Source organism: Sinocyclocheilus anshuiensis, unplaced genomic scaffold, assembly GCF_001515605.1.
Source record: "Sinocyclocheilus anshuiensis isolate Anshui unplaced genomic scaffold, SAMN03320099.WGS_v1.1 scaffold1371, whole genome shotgun sequence".
Classification (NCBI taxonomy): domain Eukaryota; kingdom Metazoa; phylum Chordata; class Actinopteri; order Cypriniformes; family Cyprinidae; genus Sinocyclocheilus; species Sinocyclocheilus anshuiensis.
The window spans coordinates 923,633-951,578 of record NW_015539833.1 but is presented as its reverse complement, the minus strand read 5'-3'; the positions used below and the strand labels follow the sequence as shown (position 1 = coordinate 951,578).

At 35.9% G+C, this 27,946-nt stretch overlaps 1 protein-coding gene across 6 annotated transcripts in view; it reads right to left on the bottom strand.

Moving 5' to 3' along the window:
• The window catches only part of LOC107684276 (nephronectin-like), a 44,642-nt gene that overhangs the window by 13,815 nt on the left and 2,881 nt on the right, over positions 1-27,946 (bottom strand). For 2 of the 6 annotated variants that reach the window (XM_016480507.1, XM_016480511.1), the window contains exons 2-5: positions 20,767-20,867; positions 16,009-16,059; positions 11,390-11,482; positions 4,613-4,705 (exon numbers count right to left, since the gene is read on the bottom strand). In XM_016480507.1, coding sequence (XP_016335993.1) covers positions 4,613-4,705; positions 11,390-11,482; positions 16,009-16,059; positions 20,767-20,867 — 338 coding nt within the window. The remainder of the gene's footprint in view (positions 1-4,612; positions 4,706-11,389; positions 11,483-16,008; positions 16,060-20,766; positions 20,868-27,946) is intronic. The other 4 variants (XM_016480508.1, XM_016480510.1, XM_016480509.1 and 1 more) reach the window with 4 other exon arrangements.

Here is a 27,946-nt window from a genome sequence, read left to right as displayed (position 1 = left end):
CACACAGAAAGAGAACGTCTTCCTTTTGACAACTCTGCAGAGGTCAATTACGTGCTCATTCCCAGACTCTGAATATTTCAAAACACTCTAAAATTAGAAGCTGTTGACCTATTTCTAGACTTTGAACACTATCCTTACTGTCATAATGTGACAACGTTACTTTAAAACATAACGTCAGGACAGCAGATTGAGTGCCAGTCCAAGAGGGCAAATCAAAAATAGGGCAATAAATTAGTAAAATCCATATTTAAAAAAAAAAGAAATCCATTAAAATTGTTTAAAAAGCAATTATCAGTAACTTTGTAACATCAAATCTGTAATAATTTCTTTTGCAATTGCTGAAAGTATTGTTTCTGTTAACTAAAACTAAAACACTTTAACTTTAATCAAACTAAAATGATTAAAAATTGTTTTCATAAAAAATAAATAAATAGGAAATGAAAAATGTTTAATTGGCAACTAACTGACATAAAATAAGCAGAAGTACTACAATTAGTAAAGTTAAAGCTAAAAAGGAAATAAAAATAAAGTTAAAAAGAAATATAAAAAATCTAATAAAAGTGAAAAAAAAAAAACTAAACATTTCTAAAACTTCAACTAAAATTAAAATGAAAGCAGAAACTATAACAATGAAAGCTAATTTAATTAATAAATAATATAATAGTATAATAATAATAATACAAAAACAATACTGTGCTGAACTGAAAAGTTTCCAAAAATTCAAACATTTTAGACATTAATTTATGAATATCTAGTGTTTTCTATTTTACCAAAAAAATAAATAAATGATGACAGAATTTAATAACAGACAATTCTGTGCCATTGATAAAGCAATGTACAAAAAAGCTGTGATTTTATTATTACAAACAGTCAAAATATTATATTTTCAATTCATTTATCACAGACTTTTTTATTAATTCATATATTTTAATTACTTGATAAATTATTTTTTATTTATTTATATATCTCAGCATTAAGTGGTTGTTTAATTGTTTATCCACTCCTCAAATGATTTCTTGTTTGTTAACCCTTGTTTGTTAATAGCTAGAAATAAAAAAATAAAAAAATTCAAGAGCTTTTTCTTTTACCAAGGCAAAGCAATACTTCATTTTTATTTGAAATGAAAAGCACAAGGGTTGGCTATATTTTATTCCGTGCTCAACCATATATTCTAAAGTCTAGGCCACGTGGGTCATCAGCTGGGCTACATATCACTTAGATTTCAATATTGTAAGGTACACAGTCAAGTTTACAGGCCAGACACGTAGCGTGATGCCTGCAGTCTCATTTGCACCAGACTGAAAATAGATTATCCTGGCTGCCGTACATGAGTGTCTTTGGCATGGCCCAGTTCAGAGAGAATGGCGCCATCTTTAGCGGAGGGTTATGCACGGAATGCATTCTAGCGAACCGCTTGCTGCCTACATTTGACAGGTGGCACAGATTTAAATAGATGAATGGCACAGTGTATTAATGGTAATTGGCACCGGTGGGAGGTCTCTCAGCTGGAATGATTAGTAGAGGTGGGTGAGGACAGCTACAATCACTTCCCAAATCATCTTAGCAAGAGTCGACTATTATATTCTAAACAAAGACAACATAAATCTCTTGTTTTCAAAGTTTAACCATTTCAATGCAATGAAAATCTATGCATGAATAGAAAATTGAGATGAGTCTTTAACACTTTTTCAAACCGTGCGACATTTCTTTGTAAGCACACAGTTCTGAGCTGCTGAAGCTGTGATTACACACTTAGACTGAATTTAAATTCATAATTAGGCAGCAATTTCACGATGTTTGGGGACATAATTGACTAACGCTGACCCCTTCCTTGACACATTCTTTTCTTGTAGATTTCATCTGCGCATTTGCAACACTTTGTTGTCAATAAGTAGAAATAGTTGAAAATGTGATTAATCATGCAATCATTAAATAATGAAATAAAGTATTCAAATATTATTCTAATTCTAAAATTCATATGAAAATATAAATATATTTAAAAACTTCACACAAAAATTCTGTCATCACTTTTGAACCCTCATGATGCTTTAAACATAATGAATGGGGACGGGGATGTCGAGAAAACATAAAAATGATTCAAACAACCTATGCGCTATTTTCGGAGTCTTCCAAACCCATATGATAAATTTAGTAGAAACACTTGAAGGATTAGAAGTAATCCACACGACTCCAGTCGATCAATTAATGTCTTGTGAAGTGAATAGCTGTGTATTTGTACGAAACAAATCCTCCATTAAGGCGTTTTAACTTTAAAATGTCGCTTCTGGCTAAAATAATCCATAATAACGCTTCCTACAATGAAAACTTCCATCCTCTGTTTTCCTCTCACATCAAAATCCACCGACATGTTTGTTTAGAACTGGTTTAGCATGTAAACACTGCTTGATCTGCGCAGAGTTCTCTCCTGATTCAGACCAGGAGTAAGCAATGGATAGCAAGCAACAGATTAGTTAAAAACAGCTTGATTAATTTATTACAAACATGCAGCTTTTGGCTTCACAAGACTTTAATTGGACCGGAGCGGTGTGGATTACTTGTGGGTTATTGTGATGTTTTTATCAGCTGTTTGGACTCTCATTCTGACGGCACCCATTCACTGCAGAGGATCCATTGATGAACAAGTGAAGTAATGATACATTTCTCCAAACCTGTCCTGATGAAGAAACAAACTCATCTACATCTTGGATGGACTCAGGGTAAATCAATTTTCAGGTAATTTTCATTTTTGGTGAACTATCTCTTTAAACGTCTGCTATTATTTTTCAGGAAAGAAGTAAGATGGGTTGGAATGAGCGAGAGTGAATAGCAACAGAATTTTAAATTTGGGGTGAACTATCCCTTTAAGAAATAACTATGTAGTATTCAGTTCCTGAAAACTAAATATCTAATCAGTATTACACATTATAACAAGCAATATCAAATCATCTGTAAAATCTCAGAACCTCATCTACATCTCTACCTTGACTTTCCCTCTGGTCTACATTTCTCCTCTACAGTTTTCTGATGTCTCAGTGGTTCAGGAAGTAACTCAACTCTCTGAGCAGCACGTAGACAAATTCATCTCTGAAAGAAAAATGAAGCAACTTGTGCTTCTGTCTAGAGAGGTGAAGAGGAGACTAACCCATCACAGAAGACTCATTGGCCATTTGCTCACTCAAATAAAGCTGAAAACAGCAGAAATTAAATGTCACATTCCTAGAATAGCCATACTTGAAAAGAGACAGCTCTGAGCAGCAACACATAGTGAACTAATGATAAGAAATACAAAAAATAAATTGTCCAGTCTGAAGGGAGAAACTGGAGAGTAGGAGGTGTGAAGGTGTTGAAAACCCAGAACAGAAAGCAGGTAGACTAAATAACTTTCCATATGGAAAGTGTGACCGCGGCCTATTCTGAGTGCTGCACTTAAGATCAGTGTAGAAACAATATTTAGAAAAAAAAAATGATTGAAGAGATTATTTACCAGCTATCATACCAACCTTAAAACATGTACCATGTTAACCAGTGTGTCCTGTAGTTACTACAGTTATTGTTAATTTTGCAAAATCAAAAATATATATATTTGTCATTTTCTGAAGAATGTAGTGTTCATTCATGCAATGTTTGCTGGGGTAATAATAATAATAAAAAATAATAATTGTAGTAGTATTAAATGTCTGCTTTTATTTTTTTGTCCCTCCCCCACCATTATGTATACATTGTTCAGAGACAAAAATGTTAATAATAATAATAATAATAATATGAATCAATAAAAAAAACCCAAAAAAAACATACATATATAATTTTACCACCACAAAAAACCAAAAAAAACAACAAACAATTAACTGCATTAATAACTTGGAATTTTGGCTACTGTTACCATGGTCAGTTCATTTGAAACTACACATCTGTTTGAAAAATCACAAACAGAATTACCTCAGAAGCAGACAACAACAGCAACAACAACAACAACAACATGACAGACACTTTTTGAATGACAGGATATTTGTTTGGGAATTAGAGATGGGCCTGAGATAGAGGAGATAGGCAGAAGGTTAAAGAGAAAGAGACCGGAGGAGAGCAGCTGGAAACTACACATCTGTTTGAAAAATCACAAACAGAATTACCTCAGAAGCAGACAACAACAGCAACAACAACAACATGACAGACACTTTTTGAATGACAGGATATTTGTTTGGCAGTTGGAGATGGGCCTGAGATAGAGGAGACAGGCAGAAGGTTAAAGAGAAAGAGAGCAGCCGGGCAGCCACTTGAATGCTCGCAGATGAAAGATGCCCTGCTTTAGAAGTTCAGAGGAACTGACAGACACAGACAGGATATGTGTGTAAGAGAAAGAGAGCAGGGTGAAACGGGACAGCCTCTTAAAGGCTTATGAGTGTATGTTTCTGCCAAGGCATGCATGGCTTTCTCCGTGTCATTCCGGCCATGCCTGTGGAGGCTTTGGGGATCTGCAAAAGGGAAAGTATTCACTCTCGCTGGGCTAAGCAGACTGCACCATGCATGTGGGCCAGAGAGGTGGCACTTGGGGCAGACGCAGGCATCATCCGGTAAGCAGGCTTACAAGAAAATCACACACAGAGGATTAGCTCACCCTCCGAAGGCACCGCAATCGGCTGGTGATCCATGGGAACAAAAACGGGAGGGTGACTGTGCCATAATGGGGGGCTAACATAGCCCTGCTCTTCTTTAGGAGTGAGGAAAACAGACAGGTAACAGCACACATGATAATGTGGACAAAAACATTTATAAAACACACCTTTGAGCTGTCCGTATTCCTGTAGAGGAGAATAATAACATCATTCAGAAAAGATTATATGCAAATTAGTAGATAGAATGAAACAGCACTGGCAGTGCTTTTAACTTCAGCAGGTTCAGAGCTAAGCAATGAAGTACGGGGCTTGATTGTGAAATGATAATATTCATTAATATTAACCCACCCACATTGCCTTGGTAACATCAGAAGAGAGACATGTCTGATGCGGAAAAAGTCATTATATTTTGATAAAAACAAATGAATATAAAAATATTAAAAACAAATACATACTGTTTTTCTTTATAAGTCATTGATTAAAAAAAAAACAAAAACAAAAAAAAACAACGGCTGGGGCACATAAAGTCAGCATGAAAAAAAAATTACCCTATTTACTTAATTATTTATATACATTCCTGGTCTAATAATGTAGAATATCGGTGTGATTTATTAGTGCATGTCCAACAGAATATATATATATATATATTTGGTGGGACTATATACATATATAATTATTATAATATACACATATAAAATACATTCCTGGCCTTAATGTGAATTACACACACACACTAAATGTTGCTATCATGTAGACTTTGATAAATGCCCCAGCTTTTATTGTGAAAAATCAATGAAGGTTATAAAGAAACAAGCATGTATTTGTTTTCCTTTATGGTCCCTTCAACCATCTGTGATATAAAGAGCCATCTTCACAATCAATTACATTTCTGATGGATAAAATAAAGACTTGTCCTACAATTTTTACTGTCAAATTTCCTATTTCACTCAAAAAAATAAAACATAAATGGGTTGCCAATGCTGTTTCATGTTGAAAGCACAAGTAAATTTTGCTTCCATGATTTCTTTGAAGGAAAGGGTACAGTTACATTCCTGGTCTGCAGAAAATGGATAGTACAGATCCTGATCAGATGTTTTTGTCCTCAGTCTAATTTTTGGATAAAACAAAAAAGTGCATAATTACATAGTGAGCATCAACCATCATGACTATAAAATTCTGATCCCTTTTCTTCTGGAGCAGCAGACATTATTATAGACAATTAACAAAAAGACAAAACCTAAAAATAGTGGCCTTTGGTATTTAATGTGTTCATAGTCTTCAGCTTTTAAAAATAACCAGTGCAGTACCAACAACTGTCTGTGACTGACACTGGAGAAAAGAAGGGGACATCAGTGTTACAGAACAATGCTGGCGCTTTACAGCTTAATTATATGACGACATGTAAAGAATCCCATATAATCCCCTCAGCTGCGCTTGGCTTTCTGACTCCTAAATAATACACAGAAATGAACAGTGTTTTTTAAAAAACAAAACAGATTAACCATTATTATGCCCCCGGCATTCTGAAAATCAAACATTCATGATGTAGACTGTCAGCTTTTGAAAACTGCATCCATATGTGAGCTTTATGATTTTGTACCAGGAAGACAATAAGGAAAACATTAAAGAAACCACATTTTCCAGATTTTACTTTATGTTTGCCCTGAAGACTACATTTAATTTTAGTAAAGGTTTCTTACATCAGAAAAGTCAAAACAAAACAGATTAACCATTATTATGCCCCCGGCATTCTGAAAATCAAACATTCATGATGTAGACTGTCAGCTTTTGAAAACTGCATCCATATGTGAGCTTTATGATTTTGTACCAGGAAGACAATAAGGAAAACCTTAAAGAAACCACATTTTCCAGATTTTACTTTATGTTTGCCCTGAAGACTACATTTAATTTTAGTCAAGGTTTCTTACATCAGAAAAGTCATAGTTTAGCTTTACATGATATTTTTCATTCTTTCTCTGAGCTGTACAATTCGCTGGCATAACTTTAAGACTATATTGTATCTATATTTATTTTCTCCAATCAGAATAAGCCGGTGTTCAGAATGTGCATCATGTAAACATCAATATGAACAAAACAGGTTTAAAATGGTCTCTCAGCCTAACCAATTGAAAAATGCCCAAACTCAGCCAGAATTCTGTTCAATCCCACTAAAAGTTGTAGATTTGAAATAAGCTAACCCATATGATATCTAACTATTTTGCCAAATGGATCAGAGTTTGACAAGACACTATCTTAGAACATCTATTTTGTTATCTGTCAGGTAGTCATGACAATTTATGCATGATATTAAAAATAATCGCAGCAAACCGTAGAAGCTCCATTATATGCTCCCTTTAAAGGGATAGTTTACCCAAATAATGAACATTTAGGTGAGTAAATGATGATAGAATTTTCAGATTAAACTATCCCTTTAATAAAATGAGCGTTTATCGTGAACTATAAATAGAATGACACAGAGGACACATTGCTAGACGTGCATTCACCAAAAAGCAGATCTATCTTACTGTCTGAAAGTATTTTACGATACTTGATGCCCCATAATGGATTCCTGACAGGCCTCGGGAACAGCAGGTAAGCAGATTCTCATTTACAGAGACCCCCGCTGAAAATTAGCATCTTATTAAATTGATTTGATCCACGGAGAGCCGAATGCAGCTCTGTGTCACTTCACTCCTAAATGGATTAGTGCTTTAATGAGTTTATTTGTTCTGGGCAAAGATGCCCATCTGCCTCATATTATCTCCATGACAGTGATGTTACAGTGAAGAGCAACTGCAGACAAAATGAGCAGGCGAACGCTAATCGTGCATTAACTGCAAATTTTTGTTTTAAATGATTATAACTACATTATAAAATCAATACCGTGCTTCGCTGAAAGATACGCATGACAATCGCAGCTTCTGTCGAATCGCGATCTCGATTCCATTTCGATTTATCGCGCAGCCCTAGCTCAGATTCCACACATCCGTTAAGCAGTGGCAACCGTAAACATATTTTCAAAATGCTGATGAAGTTTGCAACATCTTTAAACATGGCTCCTCCAGTCAGAATTTACAATCAGAACTACATAATTTTATAGAACTGTGGTCAAATCTCAGTCATGCATAGACTTATTGCTTTATTACAGATGCGCTTCATGGCCTTTTGCAGGCTGAGTTTGAGTTGCATGAACTCCTGTCCTACATGTCACCAGGGAGATCTGTGTCTCTGTAAAGATCAAGACGACAAATGTCAAGCAGTGTTCAACTAAAGAAAATGTCTTCAGAATGCATTTCTATCAAATATATAATATAACCTAAAGGTAAATTGGGTAACCAGCCAATGACAACCTGATTTGGATAAACAAATAGTTTTGCCCCAAATGTACGGCATTGGTTTAGTCAACGTTTCTCTGTCAGGTTGATCAGTTTCTATTTATTTTCAAAAATAATACATTTTAATAGGACCACAGAGCCCAGTGTTTGCACTTTTTGGTGGAAAATCAACTTAAAAATGACATACTTGTCTTTGCATGTTAAACTGGGATAGGTGAAAGTATGTTAAGATCGAAACAATGACACGCATCACCTTTAAATCCCAATTTGGTTATTTAACTTTGTGGGTGTTATCCCACCTCATTGCCATGGATTTAGTACTAAGCTCTTTATCATTATTTCTGTTCAGCTCTCCTCGTGGTTTATCTGCACACTAATCACTTGTGGCCGATCCTTTTAACACTGAGACCCCGGTTTATTTTTAAAATGTGCAAGTTTAATAGCATGCAAAAAGAAAATATACCTATTATAATGTATTTTTAATTTATGAAATTAAAAATGTATTCATATAAAATACAAAGCAACATAACATATTTATTTATGAAACATATTAATTAATTAAAAATGAATTAATGTGTAATATATTTAACAAATGCACACACACACACACACTGTATATACTGTATGTGTGTGTGTGTGTCTATATAGTTCCATATACTTCATTTTTATATCAGTTTTAGCTTTAGTTATTACTGCATCAAGTTAAACTAAATTAAAAGGAGAAATGTTGCCTGGCTAAAATATAGCCAGAATACAAAATATATTGTTTTTAAAATATTTTATTTCAGTTAACATTTATTTTATTTCAAGTAACAACTTTTTTATGGTTCTAATTTTAGTTTCAGCTTTAGTTAGCTATAATAACCCTGTGTTTTAACGTGCAACCTATTTCTGTGTGTTACTTTTTGCATGGATATTAAGTAAATCGCACATAAAAAGTGTTCATGCAATCTGTTGGACTGCACATGCGATTGTGCTCTTAGTAAATCAGGTCTGAGTGTGCACTTACATTAATATTGGTATTTTAGCTATATTATACTGTATATGAATCATTAACTAAATGCTTGTTCTGGAGAGCTTTTTCTTTCAGTAATCATTGCATTGCTAGGATCAAACGTGAAAGTATCAACTAAGATTTCACACAGGAATCAAAATAAACCATGAATAATATTAGCAATTATTTCAATATCTTACGAAATACAAGTGATTGGGCATCTTGTGTGGTATAATTTAATTTGCATGCTGGTTGTTTTGCTACAGATAATTTCAATAAACAAAAACACTTGGCGGCTTGAAAAAAAAAAAACCACTGAGTGAGTCACACCGAAAATTAAAGGCTTGATTATTTATTTGCACTGATGGTTTTAATATGCCACCCAGGTGTCCACGCTAACCAGCACCTGTCAAACCATGTTTTAAACATGCAAGACAAACAAGCCCTGGGCATGACAATCATCTGTCAAAACCTCTAAAAACCATCTGATTCTTTTAATCGCTCTTGCCACGAGAGCCTAGCGAAGCTGATAGAAATGCATGAAAAAAAGACAACATTTCCGCCGGGGCAGCAAGGCAAAAGCTGTCTCATCTACCTGACATGAAACCTTGACGCAAGGCAAAATCGAAAAGATTCTATTCCACATTCCAAAGGGGATTGTTTTCCCTTTGCTTCCCTCTCTTTTAATTACACCTTCTCCCTTCGCCTTCCAAGGGCACAGAATCCTCTCTTTAAGTCTCCCAGCCTTCTCCTCTCAAATGGAAATCTGCTGTTTTAAATCAGGGGTTATCTCAGACGCCAGCATTCTTCTGATGAGACAACTTCAGACAGAATTTAGTCCCCCGGCTCAGTTTTATTTTCAGTGCAGGGTTCTTAGGGCAGTAATTGAGATATTATCTGCTTAAGGGAAACGTCACATCCTGAATCACTATATGACTCAATACAAAAGCCCATTAGTGCCAATACATTGTTCTGTGTAGAGCCAAAGGGTGACATCTACATCCAGAGGCTTTTAAATAATGCAAGTGGTGCTTTGCAATACAAATTGGTGCTTTGTAATAGAGAGGTTGATTTAACCTTTGTATTACAGTATGTTGCAGGTCAATTTGACCTGTAACACAAAACTGATCTGTGGAAATACTGGTTAACCTAGGAAGTTTTTCTACATTTTGTGACAGTTTCTCATTTGTGACCCTGGACCACAAAACCAGTCCTAAGGGTCAATTTAGATTTATTCATCATATGAAAGCTGAATAAATAAGCTTTCCATTGATGTATGGTTTGTTAGGATAGGACAATATTTGTCCGAGATACAACTATTTGAAAATCTGGAATCTGAGGGTGCAAAAAAATCTAAATACTGAGAAAATCGCCTTTAAAGTTGCCCAAATGAAGTTCTTAGCAATGCATATTACTAATCAAAAATTAAGTTTTGATATATTTACAGTAGGAAATTTACAAAATATCTTCATGGAACATGATCTTTACTTAAAGTCCTAATGATTTTTGGCATAAAAGAAAAATCAATAATTTTGACCCATACAATGTATTTTTGGCTATTGCTACAAATATACCCCAGCGACTTAAGACTGGGTTTGTGCTCCAGGGTCACATTTAGGGTCATGAACATGCATGCAACGTTTTCACACACATATGCATACAGTATGTGCATGCAAAATTGTTATTATGATTATGAAGTTTGCAATGACCCACAATTTCATGTTTAACAGCAGCTGCACAGACCCTAAATTAAATAAATAAATATATATATATATATAAAAAATTAATAAATGTATTTTGTTATGTCAAGTTCTCATCTTCCTCTGAGAGTATTTACATTTATGCATTTGGCAGACACTTTTATCCAAAGAAAGGTACACGGCATTACAGGGCATACATTTTTATCTGTTTAAACATGGTAATTTTACTGGGAATCAAACCCATGCTCTACTGCTTGAGCTTCACAAAAGCACACACACAAAAATAAAAAAAATGTATAAATAATAACTATATAAATATATATATATTACATTGTGGGTATTTACATTTATGCATTTGGCAGACACTTTTATCCAAAGAAAGGTACACGGCATTACAGGGCATACATTTTTATCTGTTTAAACATGGTAATTTTACTGGGAATCAAACCCATGCTCTACTGCTTGAGCTTCACAAAAGCACACACACAAAAATAAAAAAAATGTATAAATAATAACTATATAAATATATATATATTAAGAACAGTTTTTTTAAAAGTTTTTAAAAACCATGTTTTCATGTTTATTTCTGTTGTAATGTGTGAGAAGTATGTTAATGGTTTACTGGTTTAACCTTTTTTAGTGTGATTTTTGGTGAACTGTATTCAATCCATTTAAAAACCTGCAAAATAAAAATCTCAGCCAGAATTCGAACATAACCCAGTGTGTTTAAACATACACTTTAGCACTTACCTTGGTTGCACGTTTTTCCTGTATAACCTGGATGGCACTTGCATTTGTTGGGTCCCACGCATTCTCCGTGTTTGCATCCGTGCTGACATACCGCTGTAAGCGAAAAGATCATCAGTATCACTTTACACCAAATGTCATGCAAGAGTCTATGCAATAGACATGGAAACATGTAACAAAACAGCCTTTAGTTTTCGTGCTAAGAAAAAAACTGCCATTCTTGCTGTGGGAAATAAGTGTCTGTACAATTAGACCTTGAGGATATTGTGGCGAGAGATCCACAAAAACATTATTTTGGAACGCTCGACCCCTACATAAATAATTTATTGTTTGCCTTGGTTATTTTAATGAACCTGGGACATGCCGAGTGTACGGTCCACCTCACTCATTACATCTCACATTTGGATTGGGAAGCAGCCCAGAGCTGTGCAACATCAGAAACATTTAAGATCTAGACTGGGGGAAAACATCCTTTTGAGTTGATATGCGGGTAAATTTAGGATTTGCCATTTTCAAAACAGAGACAAAAACAGACAAATTACAAAACAAAAAAAGCTTAATCCCATCTCATACGACTCATGAGAGGTCTGTGTTTGCAGTCCTGCTGCTAATTAATGGCACAGGAAATGGATCTGTTTTATATAGTATGGCAGATTAGGATTAGAGCAACGCAAATCAAATTATGTTTCAAGTAGTACACTGTAAAAAATAAACCTGTACAAAAAACTATCATGGTAACACACAACGGTAAATGCAAGAAACAATAATTTAACAACATTATATGTAACATAAAGCCCTAATATACACAACTGATATCAAAAACTAACAAGAAACATATTTACTTAAATGAAATACCATCAAATTGAAAGTGTCATGCAGGGAACGTCAGTTTAAGTTTTTTCACTGTTAATTATAAGATAACTTAATTTTTACTTCTAAAATCTGTACATTTAACAGTATTTTACTGTAATGCTACCTAAAATGTAACATTAGATTATTACTCCTAGTATATAGTAAAGGAACTTGCTGTTAACAGGTTAGTATTATTCTTTTAAAAAACATAGCATATTAAAAGTCTACACTCTAAAAAATGCTGGGTTAAATATAACCCAGCGCTGGGTTAAAAAGGGACAAACCCAGCTATTGGGTTGTTTTAACCCAGCATTTTTTAGAGTGTATGTCAAAGATGTCCAAATGGCATATTCTTTAGTGAAAGTTTTAAAGTATGCTTCAAAGTATTTTTTTTTATAGTTATATAAATATGCCACAATATGGGTCTTTAGTATGGATAATACTGGCATTATATTTTTTTGTATATTTTTCATAAAGTAGGGTTAGTTTCGACATTAAACATTTTATCATTACATAATCTAAAAAATACTTATTTTATTTTTAATTATATGTTTATTTTGTTTTTATATTTGTTGAAAAATAAGAATAAAATATATACACTCAAAGGTTTGAAAAAAAAGGGAAGTCTCTTATGCCCTCCAAGTCTGAATTTATCTCCTCAAAAATACAGTAAAAACAGTAGTGAAATATTGTTAAAATTTAAAAGAAGTTTTTTTATTTGAATGCATAAAATGTATCACAGTTTCCACAAAAGTATTAAGCAACAAAAACTGTTTTCGGTATTGTCAATAATTGAGCAGCAAATCATCGTATTATGATGATTTCTGAAGGATCATGTGACACTGAAGACGTTGAGGAGTTATGATGCTGAAAATTCAGCTTTGATATCGCAGGAATTAATCATATTTCAAAACATATTCAAATTACTCTTAAATTGAAATAATATTTCACAATTTTACAGTTTTTACTGTATTTTTGATTAAATAAATGCAGCTGTGGCGAGAATAATAAACTTTTTTTTTCAACAATATTTAAAAAATCATAATGATTAAAACCGTTTGACTGGTAGTGTATTCAAAAATGGTTCCTTATAGCTACTTTATCACCTTCAGTGCAGCACATTTTCTATTTGCAGTCTCATTCTATGAGGACTGAGTGTGCACAGTTTGATCTGTACACTGCAAGACAAAACACCAGCTGCGGTGCGCCGTACCTCCCTCCCTGTGACATTAGACTGGTCTAGACTAGACCAGACTTACAGCAGAACACTCAGCGGTGGTTCACAGCCGAGTCTGCGGTCGGCTGAGACTAATTTTCATTCAAAGCTTCATTGAGTCTCCAATTATAGAGGCTTATCAGAGCTGTTACTTTTCATCACTGGTGCCATTCTCACAATGAGAGAGGAGCTAAGACAAAAAAAGCTAAGACTGATGTGAGTACAAACATATGACAATAAAAAAGACTTTTGCAGTGTTTTCAACTCAAAACCCACTGGACCCCAGATGGTGAAAGCAAGACTAGATCCTGCTGGTGCGTACAGTAGATTAAAGAGACACAGATATCTGCTTTCAGCCTGTTCAAACCGCACAAAGGCGAAAAGGCATTAGACCACTCTGGAAAAATGGTGCGATAATAATCAACCCATCTCATTCTACCTTATTAGTTTGAGTAAGCTAATCAAAGGTACATATTCACCTCACTTTTAAGCTGTGTCATTCGATATAGAAGTTGAACAGTAAGATCAAACCCTAAGGTTAAAACACAAAAGGACAAACACGGGCCCTAATTTGGTGGTAAAGCCTAAGCTGGCAGGAGACAAACAAGGAAAGAGGCAGAGTTCTCTGACATTGAGAGTTTATCCGGGCGGCTGCCTTATCTCGCCGGCCAGACAGTTATCAAATGCGATGAAATCATGGATTAATCCAGGTGAGACGTTGTGTGATCACAGGCATTGGTTATATTTTTAAGTGCTGACGAATGAAGAGCTTAAGGAAGGGACTTTAAAGAGAAACCTATCTGCTGCGGTCCGGTTCAGTGAATGCCGGCACTTGGAACACAAACCACAGGCGAAATGGGCCAAGGGAAGTACCCGTTATTCACAAACCACATCAAATGGTTCAGCTGGCTTCAAAACGCTCAGCACAAGTGCTCCTCCATCCCCGGAGACCTTCATTCTCGGCATAGCATACCTATAAGTCCATGCGCTCTGATGACACATGAGCTTCAAAGAGATACATCAGAAAATGTAATTGGTGAATTTTATGAACATACAATTCAGAATAAGTCGCACTAAGAATGTGAAAGGCTAATAATGATTTTTCAGAGCAGGAAAAATCAATAAACCTTGCAAAGCCCCGGCCTAGTGGTTTGTGCCAGACCTGTAATGTCACCTTAAGATATTTTTGAGTGATTTAAAATGTTGACTTTGTTTAGACACATATAGATAATTCTATAAAAGTTAATAATGAATGAATAAATTAATTAACAAATAAATTACTTAATGACTATATACACTACCGGTCAAAAGTTTGGGATCACAACGTTTTTGATTTTTTTCTCATCAAGGCTGCATTTATTTGATCAAAAATACAGGAAAAATGTAATATTGTGAAATATTATTATGATGTAAAATAACTTTTTTCTATTTTAATATACATTAAAATGTAATTTATTCCTGTGATGCAAAGCTGAATTTTCAGCATCATTACTCCAGTCTTCAGTGTAACAAGATCTTCAGAAATGAAAAGATTTCTATTTTAAATAAATGCTCTTCTTTTTAACTTTCTATTCATCAAAGAATCCTGAAAAAAAGTATCCCAGTTTCCAAAAAAATATTTGGCAGCACAGCTGTTGCCAACACTGATAATTCTAATAATAAATCAGCATATTAGAATGATTTCTGAAGGATCATGTGACACTTTAGACTAGAGTAATGATGCTGAAAATTCAGCTTTGCAATCAAATGAATAAATTACATTTAAAAAATGTTAAAATGAAAAACAATTATTTTAAATTGTAGGCTAATACTGTAATATTTCAAAGTATTACTGTCAATACCAATTGTTTGCTCTTCCTAAGGGGAAAAAACCCTCTCATTTGGTAGATTACTATAAAATTAAAGGTTTATATTATTATAATCACAAGTACTCAAATAAAAACTGAAATGTTTGTATACAACTCAATTGCACATAAAGAATATATATATATATATATATATATATATATATATACACATTATTTATACATTTAACTTTCATGTTAATAAAATTATACCACTACAAAAAGTCTTAATCTTCTCTACAGAACAAATAGTCAAATTTTTTTTTTTTTTTGGTCATGTGTTTTTCATCTAAGTTACCCCCCAAAAAATAGATGGATGACATTTAGCTGCGCTATGGGTGATGCAAGCTTAAATTTGGCTTGCAAAAATTCCTGCTTCCATTCTCCATTTCCTGTCCTCTCTCTACTCTGCTCTAAATAAAAGTGTTAAAACTGCTGAAAACACTCTTGATGTGAGATCCTTTGAGGTTTATGAGGGGGAGTAAACAAATAAGTGAATGTAAACAGTGATATCCAAATATCCTAGAGGGTCCAGATATTCCAATGGTAGCAGGAGCAGGTGTGAAATGTTCACAAGATATCAGGATATTCTCAAAGGAGAAGCGCATGTGGAGGACTATAAATAAACGGGAACTCGGGATTCAGTGGATGCATGGACTGAATGACGCTCAGGCAAGATGATTGCAAAGGAAATATGATGTGGTGCTAACCTTGGGGTTGGCACCTTATCCTGATTACTCTGTGGGTTAAGACGTAGAGAGCTGCAAAACAAACGGCCAGACAAAAATAAAAATAAAAAGAAGCTTGGTCTAAATGTGAGATGAAAACATTACATGGGAGCCATGCTGATGATGGACAAGCATTACAAATGCAACACATACAATACACACATACACACAGCCTAAAGTCTCTCACATTTCACGTGGTGATACGAATTACAGTATATTATTAAATGTTCTCATATTCATGGAAAAAAAGTTACATAATTATCTTTTTCATGATTAATTTCAATTTCATTATATATACATTATATACATTAACCAAAGAATCCTCAAAAAAGATATGAATAAATAAAATATAATAATAATAATGTTTTATAATAATATGAAATGTTTCTTGAGCAGCAAATCAGCATATTAGAATGATTTCTGAAGGATCATGTGACACTGAAGACTGGAGTAATGATGCTGAAAATTCAGCTTTGCGTCACAGGAATAAATTACATTTAGAAAGAGATTAAAATAGAAAACAGTTATTTTAAATTGTAATAATATTTTTAAAATATTACTGTATTTTTAATGTTTGTGAGCATTAGAGATTTCTTTCAAAAACATAAAAAAAAATTAAAAAAAATTGACCAACCCCAAAAATCTGAATTTCTTAATATTCAGACACATATAAAGTTCAAAGCTTATTTATTCAGCGTTCAGATGATTGACCCTTCTGACTGGTTTTGTGGTCCAGGGTCACATTTCATATAATTCATTAAATGTGTTGCAAAGTGCAAAACACTATATCAAAGCACTGTTCAACAATGCTCAACCTGTTTCCAAAGTTGAAAAAAAAAAATTTGTCTTCAGAGTTGGATTCATTGGTCCACAAAACAGAGTTCCACTCCTCTAGTTCCTATGTTCTCTTGCCCAGGCCGGACTGCCTCTGTAACAAAGGTTTCTGTGCAGTTCCTCAGTCAGGTCAGCCTAACACACATTCCCCTGCGAACCACTGATGCTCAAACATTTGAGTAATACTTTGCTGAGTTGGTATTTTAGGAGCAGCTTAGGAACAGTATACTGTAATGTTGCAGATGTTCAATTCTTAAATCCTGTTCTCTGATACCATCCCACACCTTGTCCTGCCTGACTTCTCTTGTCCTCATGAGGGCCAATTACTTTAAATTAACTGATGCTTTTAGTACTTTGATATATACCATGTTACTGAATTTTTACCATATTCCGGCAGGTCTTCAGACTCACTAGAAAGTTACAGGCAGGTGAGTTTGATCAAGGTTGGAGCTAAACTCTGCAGGAAAGTGGACCTCGAGGGCCAGAGTTGAGAACACCTGTTACAGTATAAAGGGTGTTCAGATAAGCCCTAATCTTCTGTTCAAATCTCAGTTACAGTGATGCATTTTCAATTCAAGTGAAGCTGGTCAGCATTCGGGAAGGTTTAAAAGGAAGCTTTTATTTATGTTAAAGCACTAACACAAATTAACCTGTTAAAAATGGCCCTTTTGATTTGGGATTACTTTTCTAGGTGGATGATTTAAATTACCAATGTGTTTCATGAATCATGTCGAAAATACCAGTTTCAGCGGCTTTACAGACTTGATATAACTTTCAACAGTCAATGTCAGTAAGTGATTCTATTACATATGTCTCATGCCAACATACATATTGCTTATTAATGTAATGTATATAATGTTGAAATGTACTGTTCCAAAGTTATGGAGTTGGTATAAAAAAAAAATTTTTTTTTTTTGAAAGAAGTCTCCTATACTCACAAAGACTTCATTTATTTAATTAAAAATACAGCAAAAACAAAAATATTGTGAAATATTATTACAATTTGAAATATATGTTTGCTACTTGAATATAATTTAAAATGCAATTTCTTCCTGTGATGGAAAGCTGAATTTTCAGCATCATTACTCCAGTCTTCAGTGTCACATGATCCTTCAGAAATCCTTCTAATTTGCTGATTTGCTCCTCAAGCAACATTTCTTATTATGATCAATATTGAAAACAGTTTTGCTGCTTATTTTATTTTTGTGGAAAATGTGATACATATTTTTCATGATTCTTTGATGAATGAAATATTTTTTTTTTTAATAATTAATTTGAAAAACAATTATTTTGTAACTGAAATGTCTTTACTGTTACTTTTGATCAATTTAATGCATCCTTACTGAATATATATGATATTTTAAAAATATCAGTTTCTTAAAAAAAAAATTTACTGTCACTTTTGATCAATTTAATGCATCCTTACTGAATATATATGATATTTTAAAAATATCAGTTTCTTAAAAAAAAAATAAAATCATATTGACCCCGAACTTTTAAACCGGTAATGCACATATTTTAATGTAGACTCACAGTCCTTGTCTTTTTTTTAACCTGAGGCATGAGTCGAAATGATCTTCTGTGGTAATCCACATTATGCCACGAAAGCCGTTGATAGAGCTCAACTTGTCTTGAACCCAGAACGTTCCTTTAAAATCCAGCTTTTCAAGAGAGAATGAGAGAGAGATTACAGTCCAAGATGTGAGATATTTCACCACACAGGATTCCACTCTCGCACTGAGCCGTCGCGCTGCCTCGTGAAGGAACTTCATCAAAATTCATCCTCAGCTTGAGATCTTGTTAACTCTAGATGATTAGGGTGTTATGAGTGGGGAATCTAATTTCGGCTGTGCGAGGTTTAATCTTAATCACCAATTCAGCCCACGAAGCCGAGGGCTGCCCCCTAAACCAGCTGTTTTGAAAAAGTCAAATATTGCAGCTTCATGTTCCTGTTATTGAGGTGTGAATGGAGGCAGATATGACTGCGGCGCCTAGCGAAACCTTTGACTGGATGAATATCTGAAAAGCATTTCAGAGCCGAGCAATTCACTTTCCCAGAGGAGTCTGTGTTCGGGGATGCATTAATTACGGCCTTCGTTCTCAGTGTGTATCTTCACCCCGTATGATCACCGACCGGCCAAAACAAACCGCAGGAATTTCATCAAAGATGTGAGATGCAGCGATCCCGTAATCAGTCCTGATGGAGCCCTTAACGTCCCCCAGCGCACATTCTATTCTCTGCCAAAATTGTGAGTTCAACCGCTGGCAGCCTTGCCGTCCGTGATTGAGGACAGAATCAGTCCGTTGTGCATCTTTATTTACTTCCAATTACAGTTCTCAGCCCTCTGTGTCAAGCATACTCATATAATACAGTCTTTGTTGGGCAAAGAATATGAAATTTACAAAGGCGTACCTCTACCATGTGAAGTGTGAGAGACATTTGCACACATCCGCACACAGTCACACAAAGAAAACATTGCGTCATGTTACAAAATATGGTCAAAATGTTGCAAGCATAGAAGCATTAGCATTAGCTTTTGGAGCCCCTCAGCATGTGACCCCCAGAAAAACTGCAATTCTGCAGCAAAGGCAACAGCTGGTCTATCAAGTGCACAAGCCATGCAGAGAATCTCACATTTGTCAGGCTGCCCGATACATTGTCCCGCTAATATCATCATGCATCACAGAATAACCCATGAATCATCACTAGGCTGCTTCCATTTGGTGATACGGTCAAACATTCGTTCGGAAGCATGCTGTATCATTTTTAGATTTGCAGCGAACATATGGAAGCTGATAAATGAAGCGTGAGACGCTATTAATATGAGCAGGGGAAGCACATCCTCTGATTCCATGATAACGCAATAAAATGAGCTAATCCGCGCTTGAAAATCATTATGCGATTAATGCGGTGTAAGATTTGAGAGGTCTCATCACTTCTAGTTTGAGATGAATGCACTTTTCTTTAGTGATCTCACATTACATATCTGACAAAATCCACACCACTAGCTCCAACTAAGGGTATTATGGGTAATGCAACTTACAAACAACAAAATTTTACTTATATAATAATAATAATAATAATAATAATATCAAAATTAAAATGACAACAGCAACAACAACAAAACAGCAACAATAATAATACATTATTGCTGTTGTCATTTTTATTTGCATTTTGGTTAATAATAATAATAATAATAATGTCATTATTTTTATGATTTGTAATACTTGCTTATCTTATTTACTTTTCTTTATTTTTATTGTACAGCACTTTAAAAATTCTTTAATTAAAAAAAAACAAATAACTTTTAAGTCTGTAAAAAATTAATGTTTTTAAATGTGCTTTTTTAAATACATGAGTGGACTTCTCTGTCTTTTTTAGACCTCAAACGAATCCTGCAGGAATGTGGTGCTGTTGACTCAACTGCTCATTGTACCTTTTAATTATTCCAAATGACTGAACCACATAATATTGGGTGTCATGAGGAATATCTCAAAGACAGACAACTGGCAGGTATTTTCTTACAGCTAACCCAGTTTGTTAGCATGAAATTCAGAAGCATTATATCCCAGGATGTAGTCTTGCTTATTTTCAGCCATGTGTCCTGACCTTGCAGCTACCACTTCAGTGAGGGCATTGCAAGTCACCAATTCATTATACAGTATGTGGTGGAATCAAACGGATCCAGCAAATAAAACATTATGCCAAACTTAGGACAGAGTATTGTCCACAGAGGTTTTGTTCAGTTTTGTTAAGCTAATCAAATGTATTTCAAATATGGCAACTGGTGACTTGCTGTGCTGATGTTAAGTGGCTAAAAGAAGGTTATAGCATCATGGAAGTCTAGAAGCACCCTAAGCTGGCCCCCCATAGCACTGTTCACCCCTATAGCAGCAGTTACTCACGCTGGCACTGGCCCCAGGAGACACGTGTCCACCCCCAGCAGCAGTCGATGCGGGCCCCGTACCGACACAGCCCATTGGACGAGGCCATCTGTCTGGGCCACCTGTCAGGAGACAGTTTGATCAGATCTTGGCCAATCACTGCACAGAAATCAGTTACATAAGAATAACATTGTGCATACTTAGCCATAGAATTACTGTCTGCATCTATCCTTCCATCCAAATACTTGAAAAGCTATGACAATTTTTTTTTACATTTTTAAGAGATGATGTAATATATTGTTTTGAAATGTTTGAATTAAGAGTTTATTGATGTTTCACTGAAATAAGTCAAATGTATTTTTTATTTTAAATCAGTGCTCATATACGGGACAAGGAAGAATCATGGAAGCTTTAGTAAAGGGTTAAATAAAAAGTAATTTTGATATTCACAGTGTTTCTTAAAAAAATGTAATAAATAAATAAGATATGATTGTTTTACATGTATTATATTTGAAATATAACCAGCTCAGTTCATTTTCTCTCTTGCTTTCTCTTCTCTGTTTAAATAAAGCCAGGCACATTGAGCAGAAGTTTAATTTTAGGTTGTGTGCTGTGCTTTCCCTGTATCTATTACCCATGATCCATTTACGTTACATCATTTGACCTGTGTTCATTCCCCTTTGCTTATTTTCACAGACCTTAAAAGGTTTTACTTCTTCACAAAAACATTTGGAGTGCTGCTGGTGGAAAAAAAGAAATCAGTAATCCTGGTGTGCGCTGCCAAGAAACTCTCTCCGATTCAAATGCACTTCAGCTGTACCATTATTTTCCATTTCATGGAAAATCAATTTAAACTTCACTGTTGTTTCCAAGAATTATGTTTTCCAAATATCTGTCTTGTTCACACACATTGTTGGGTCATGTAACTTATCTCCTTCTAAGAACATCATCCTTATTTTCCATAACTTCCCTCTAGCTATAGGCAGCAGGAAAACAGACAGACTTCAACTTATCTTTGCTCTGTGTGTGTATCCAGCATCAACATACGAGAACATCTGCCTCTGGTGTGGTACAGTACAATGATAACTCACAGTGGTCTTATCTGCAGAACCTGTGTCACTGAGTACAACGGAAGCTTTGTGAATATAGATAAAACCTCACTGGCTGACTGATGCATTGGATAAGACAACAGGAACAATAGAAGTTACCTCATGACTCACAAATGTGCAGTAATGTGGCAAATTCACAGGCTTAGATAGACAGACAGACACAGACAGATAGCCCGGACGGACGGACGGACGGACGGACAGACAGACAGACACAAACGGATAGTCCGGACGGACGGAGAGACAGACACAGACAGATAGTCCGGACGGACAGACAGACAGACAGACACAGACAGATAGTCCGGACGGACAGACGGACGGACACAGACAGACGGACACAGACAGATAGTCCGGACGGACGGACACAGACAGACACAGACAGATAGTCCGGACGGACAGACGGACGGACACAGACAGACGGACACAGACAGATAGTCCGGACGGACGGACACAGACAGACACAGACAGATAGTCCGGACGGACAGACGGACGGACACAGACAGACGGACACAGACAGACGGACACAGACAGATAGTCCGGACGGATGGACGGACACAGACAGACGGACACAGACAGATAGTCCGGACGGACGGACACAGACAGATGGACACAGACAGATAGTCCGGACGGACGGACACAGACAGACGGACACAGACAAATAGTCCGGACGGACGGACGGACACAGGCAGATAGTCCGGACGGACGGACGGACGGACACAGACAGACGGACACAGACAGATAGTCCGGCCAGACGGACACAGACAGACGGACACAGACAGATAGTCCGGACGGATGGACACAGACAGACGGACACAGACAGATAGTCCGGACGGATGGACACAGACAGACGGACACAGACAGATAGTCCGGACGGATGGACACAGACAGACGGACACAGACAGATAGTCCGGACGGATGGACACAGACAGACGGACACAGACAGATAGTCCGGACGGATGGACACAGACAGACGGACACAGACACGGACAGACAGACAGACAGACAGACAGACAGACAGACAGATAGATAGATAGATAGATAGATAGATGGATAGATGGATAGATGGATAGATGGATAGATAGATAGAACAACAGAATGATAGATAGATGGACGGAAGGACGGACAGAAGGATAGATATTTTGGTCACATGCTGCACCGTCCTCTTCAATTACTCTGGATGGTAAGGCAGTGAAAATGCTAATGCAGCCCTTACCGCTGCCAGTCACTCCAGTAAGAAATTGTGATGGTGGCACTAAATGAGAGTGACAGGCTGGAGGGAAAATGTTTGCGTGTGTAGCCTGGAGAGAAGAGGAGACTTCAGAATGCCTCTAAAGACACAGCGCGCATGTTAAGAGGATTGAGTCCGGGCTCCTGCCTGTCACTCCATTATATCTCACCTGAAACATACATTTAATCACACACACACAGGCCAGACTCACAATGTACCAACACATAATCTCCTCTGTATGTATAAAAAACATCACTTCTAACTGACTGCAAACATGCAAGATGCACAACACGTCATATATTGCAAGAGTTTCCAGGGGTGCACATGCATTTTACTTATCTTTTGTATACACATTCAATTACTTTTTAAAAGTAAGAAAACCAAATAATATATGTAGGTTGTTGTCAAACTGTGTGAATGGCACACACAGCAGAACATACATACAGTAAAGACCCCATACATTCATCTTTAGTCATTTCTCCACAATACAAATCTCTTTACGGTTTTCTTTTTCCATTAAAAATACCAAACGAAATGCAGTTAGAAAACCACAGAGGCTGTATTTGTCAAACTGCTTCAGTTTGAGTAGAAGCTAATTGGTGTCTGTTTTTATCCACAGCATTGCATGTTTTCCAACATGGTGCTCTGTAATAATGGCCATTTTAATTGTAATTAGAATGTTAAAGGATATTCAGTGTAAATATGAATTGCAAACACATTTATGAGGATTATTTTTTCATACATATTTATGAGAAACTGGTTTGGTGTTGATGAAAGGGTATTTGAACCTTACTGATGAGGCTATATATGGGAACATAAGAGTCAGAAAAAGGTACAAAAGATAGGAAACACAACTATAAAGCAAGCTATTTCTGCTACAGATTTTACATTGGACAAGGCAATAGGCTATAGTAGTAAAATTGTTTATCTTATAAAAGAGAAAAAAAAAGATCTTCAAAATTCAAATGTACTGATATTGATATAAACTATAGAATACTGTATATTTTTTTATTTTTTAAATAAATTAATACTTTTATTTAACAAGAATGCATTAAATTAATCGAAAGTGACAGTATGAAATTTATGTTTACTATATATACAGGTGCATCTCAATAAATTAGAATGTCATGGAAAAGTTCATTTATTTCAGTAATTCAACTCAAATTTTGAAACTCGTGTATTAAATAAATTCAATGCACACAGACTGAAGTAGTTTAAGTCTTTGGTTCTTTTAATTGTGATGATTTTGGCTCAAATTTAACAAAAACCCACCAATTCACTATCTCAACAAATTAGAATACTTCATAAGACCAATAAAAAAACATTTTTAGTGAATTGTTGGCCTTCTGGAAAGTATGTTAATTTACTGTACATGTACTCAATACTTGGTAGGGGCTCCTTTATATATATATTTAAAGTAGATACTGTTCTTTTGGACTTCATTAAAGAATCTTGAAAAAATGTATCACGGTTTCCAAAAAAAATATTAAGCAACACAACTGTGATCACAACTGTGATAATAATAAGAAATATTTTGTGATAAAATCATCATATTAGAATGATCTCTGACACTGAAGACTGGAGTTGAAAATTAAATAATAATAAGAAATATTTTGTGATAAAATCATCATATTAGAATGATCTCTGACACTGAAGACTGGAGTAATGGCTGTTGAAAATTCAGCTTTGCATCACAGGAATAAATTACACTTGAAAATATATTCAAATAGAAAACTGTTATTTTAAACTGTAATAATATTTCACAGTCTTACTGTTTTAACTGTATTTTTTGATTAAATAAATGCAGCCTTGGTGAGCAGAAGATACTTCTTTCAAAAACTTTAAAAATCTTACCGGCCCCAAACATTTGAACAGTATGTACACAGGCAAAAATAATATACAAAAACAATATGTACAATTATTATACACAATATAGACTGAATAGCATAAAAACTGTCTCTAAATGCAAGTGAAGTCGTATTTACTCTTGGTCACATTTTGTGTAGCTTTCAGTGATTTTCATTTAGAATCTGCTAAGTGACAGATGAATCTGAGGCAAAATACAGAGTTTGATTTGATGCACAGACCTTTGAAATTAATGTAAAAATATGGGACTTATTCTCAGCTAAAAGTTGCAAAGCCTATTTATTAAGCTATTCTAATAATGCACAGTTATACCATTAGAAGCAATTTATGTGCATTTAGTTGACCGTGACCCTATCAGAACAGCCATTAGTTGAGAATCACTGATATAAAGAGTAATGACTGTCTAGAAAAATAGTGAGTATGACAGAGCGGGCTCAACCATCATTCATGGTTGGTCTCCAGATGGGTGGAACACCAAATATGTTTGACTGGCTGCAATTTTGCCTTTCCACAAAATATTAGACTTTTAGGGAGGACAGAAAGATTGCTTGATGGAGAGCTTTTCAGGCCACCGTGTTACAATAATAAGATCATGTCTGACCATAGAAGATGATTCACATAACCTTCAGTCTTAACACAGAAAAGCAAGCGAGCAAGAAAGAAAGAAAAGTTGTAACAGAGTGGGACAATGAGAGAAAGACAAATCTTGGCGTGTGCAGCACTTGCCCCACTAGAGACAAGCGATTGCGTGCCAGTCAGCAATCTGCAAACTCTGGGCCCTATCCAAAGAGACACCAAACTGAGAGAGAGAGAGAGAGAGAGAGAGAGAGAGAGAGAGAGAGCGTCGCCCAGGGAGAAACCGGCACTGCCCTCACTGAGGTAACAAGGCTGTCACAACAAATACCACCTGAGAAAGGGTCTTTCCTCACCTTGTTAAAGATGCAGCTATTACACAGTTTCAATTTCCAGCTCAGTCTGGCATTAGCAGATTAAACAAACGACAAATATCTACATAATGCAGTTCTGGCAGTTCTTTATCGCTATGCACTGGCACATTTAATCTTGAAAAATTCACATTTCTACTTGTCTGCGGCAGTATGACGCTCTTCATGTGGTTCAGCAGTGAGTCTGCACATGTACTGTATATGAATGATGACATGCAGCCGGGCTCGGGTGCAAGTGCAGGGGGGTTTAATTACAACCCTTCACATTCCTCCGCCACCTCCACAGACTGCCAGACAATTAGACACGCGCTTTTGAAACATGCGCTTGACAGTTGAGCTGTCTTCATTCACCAATCTCAGTATAGAATACGTGCCTCTGCAGACTGACACACCGGTCAAGCAAAGTGCATCTCATCCGGCGCTAAACACAGCAGAGAGGAATTGCAGGCCAAAGTGCCAAAGTTTCAACTCTGACCTGAAGAGGAGATGGTTGACCAATAAAGAAGGACTGGGGTCAAATTCTGCTCTCTGAGACAATTCAGATGATGAAATCAACTGAAAGACCATAAGGAGGGCCAACCGGACATGTGGACTTAATTTAAGCCCTCTGAACTGACAAGTAGTACCCCAAGACTAAGTGAGGGAGTTACAAAACACTGCTGACAAAATATATTAGGACAATTAGGGATGCTGGGATTTTACGTTCTACTCCAGTGAGTCATAGAAACGCACTGCTCAACTGTCCAAAACCCCATGTTGGAAGAGTTTTAAAAAGTTGGACACTTTAATGAGTTTGTCTGTAATAAATTACTCTTGCTATCACGTCAGCAAATGACAAGTTGGCGGTTTAGCAGCGAGTCGTCCCTCAGGTGTAGCATAAGCCATTAGACAGGAGCTTAACGGCCCCTCACAGTGCGCCCATGCACTATATTCTTTCTATGAATTTATATCAGGGCAGTGAAGCAGGTTTATAAGCAGGGCAAATTGGCAAATAATGGCCCTGGTGACAAGCGAACTCCATCACGACTGAAATTAATAACGTACGCCAGCAGGTTAATGTACACGTTCATTACAGTGGGCAGCTCCCACTCCTGAAATGCCAGTGCAAGCCATGCCCTGCAGAAAAAGCATCAATAGTGTGTCTGTGAGTTACACAAACATTAAGCACATGATGTATGGGATGACACGGAGAAGTTTGAACGTATAGAAAGCAATGAATTGCAGAGTCTTGACTAAATGAGCACGCTAAGGTCATTTGGAAAAATATAGATGACAAACAAATATGCATTAGTTATTCATTATGTCTCTAAAAGGGTGCTGGTAATGTCGTAGCAAAAGCCCATTATTAATGTCCCCCTAACTATGTACGGATGTGTTCGTAAAAGCGCATCATAGCTGTGCTCTGCCTCTGGGCAACTGGCAATGATAAATAAGTGAAATATGAAGAAGCAAAAGACCCAAGCTTGAATTTTAACACAGAAAGTACTTCTGCCAGTGAATACATTTCCATTGTCCATTTAGAAGGACAGCTATTGCTCATCCTGCCAAAAGGACAAAATGCTTCCCAGCAGAGCAGAAGACAAAAGATGCCATAAAGATCACTGCAGGAGTTGCATTCATAAGTCCAAACTTGGGTGGTCGGTTTCTCAGCGGAACACCCTGTGGGAACCAGGTGACTGCATCAGTGTGAAGCCATGCGTTTTCAACAATGACGTAATTAGGCGATCCATACTTAATACATGACGTAATTAGGCTATGCCTACTAATACATGACGTAATTAGGCTATCATAAAACATGACGCATTTAGGCGATGCATACTAAATACATGATATAATTAGGTGATGCATTCTTAATACATGACGTAATTAGGCTATGCATACTAATACATGACGTAATTAGGCTATGCATTCATAAAACATGACGTAATTAGGCGATGCATACTTAATACATGATATAATTAGACAATGCATACTAATACATGACGTAATTAGGCTATGCATTCATAAAACATGACGTAATTAGGCGATGCATACTTAATACATGATATAATTAGACA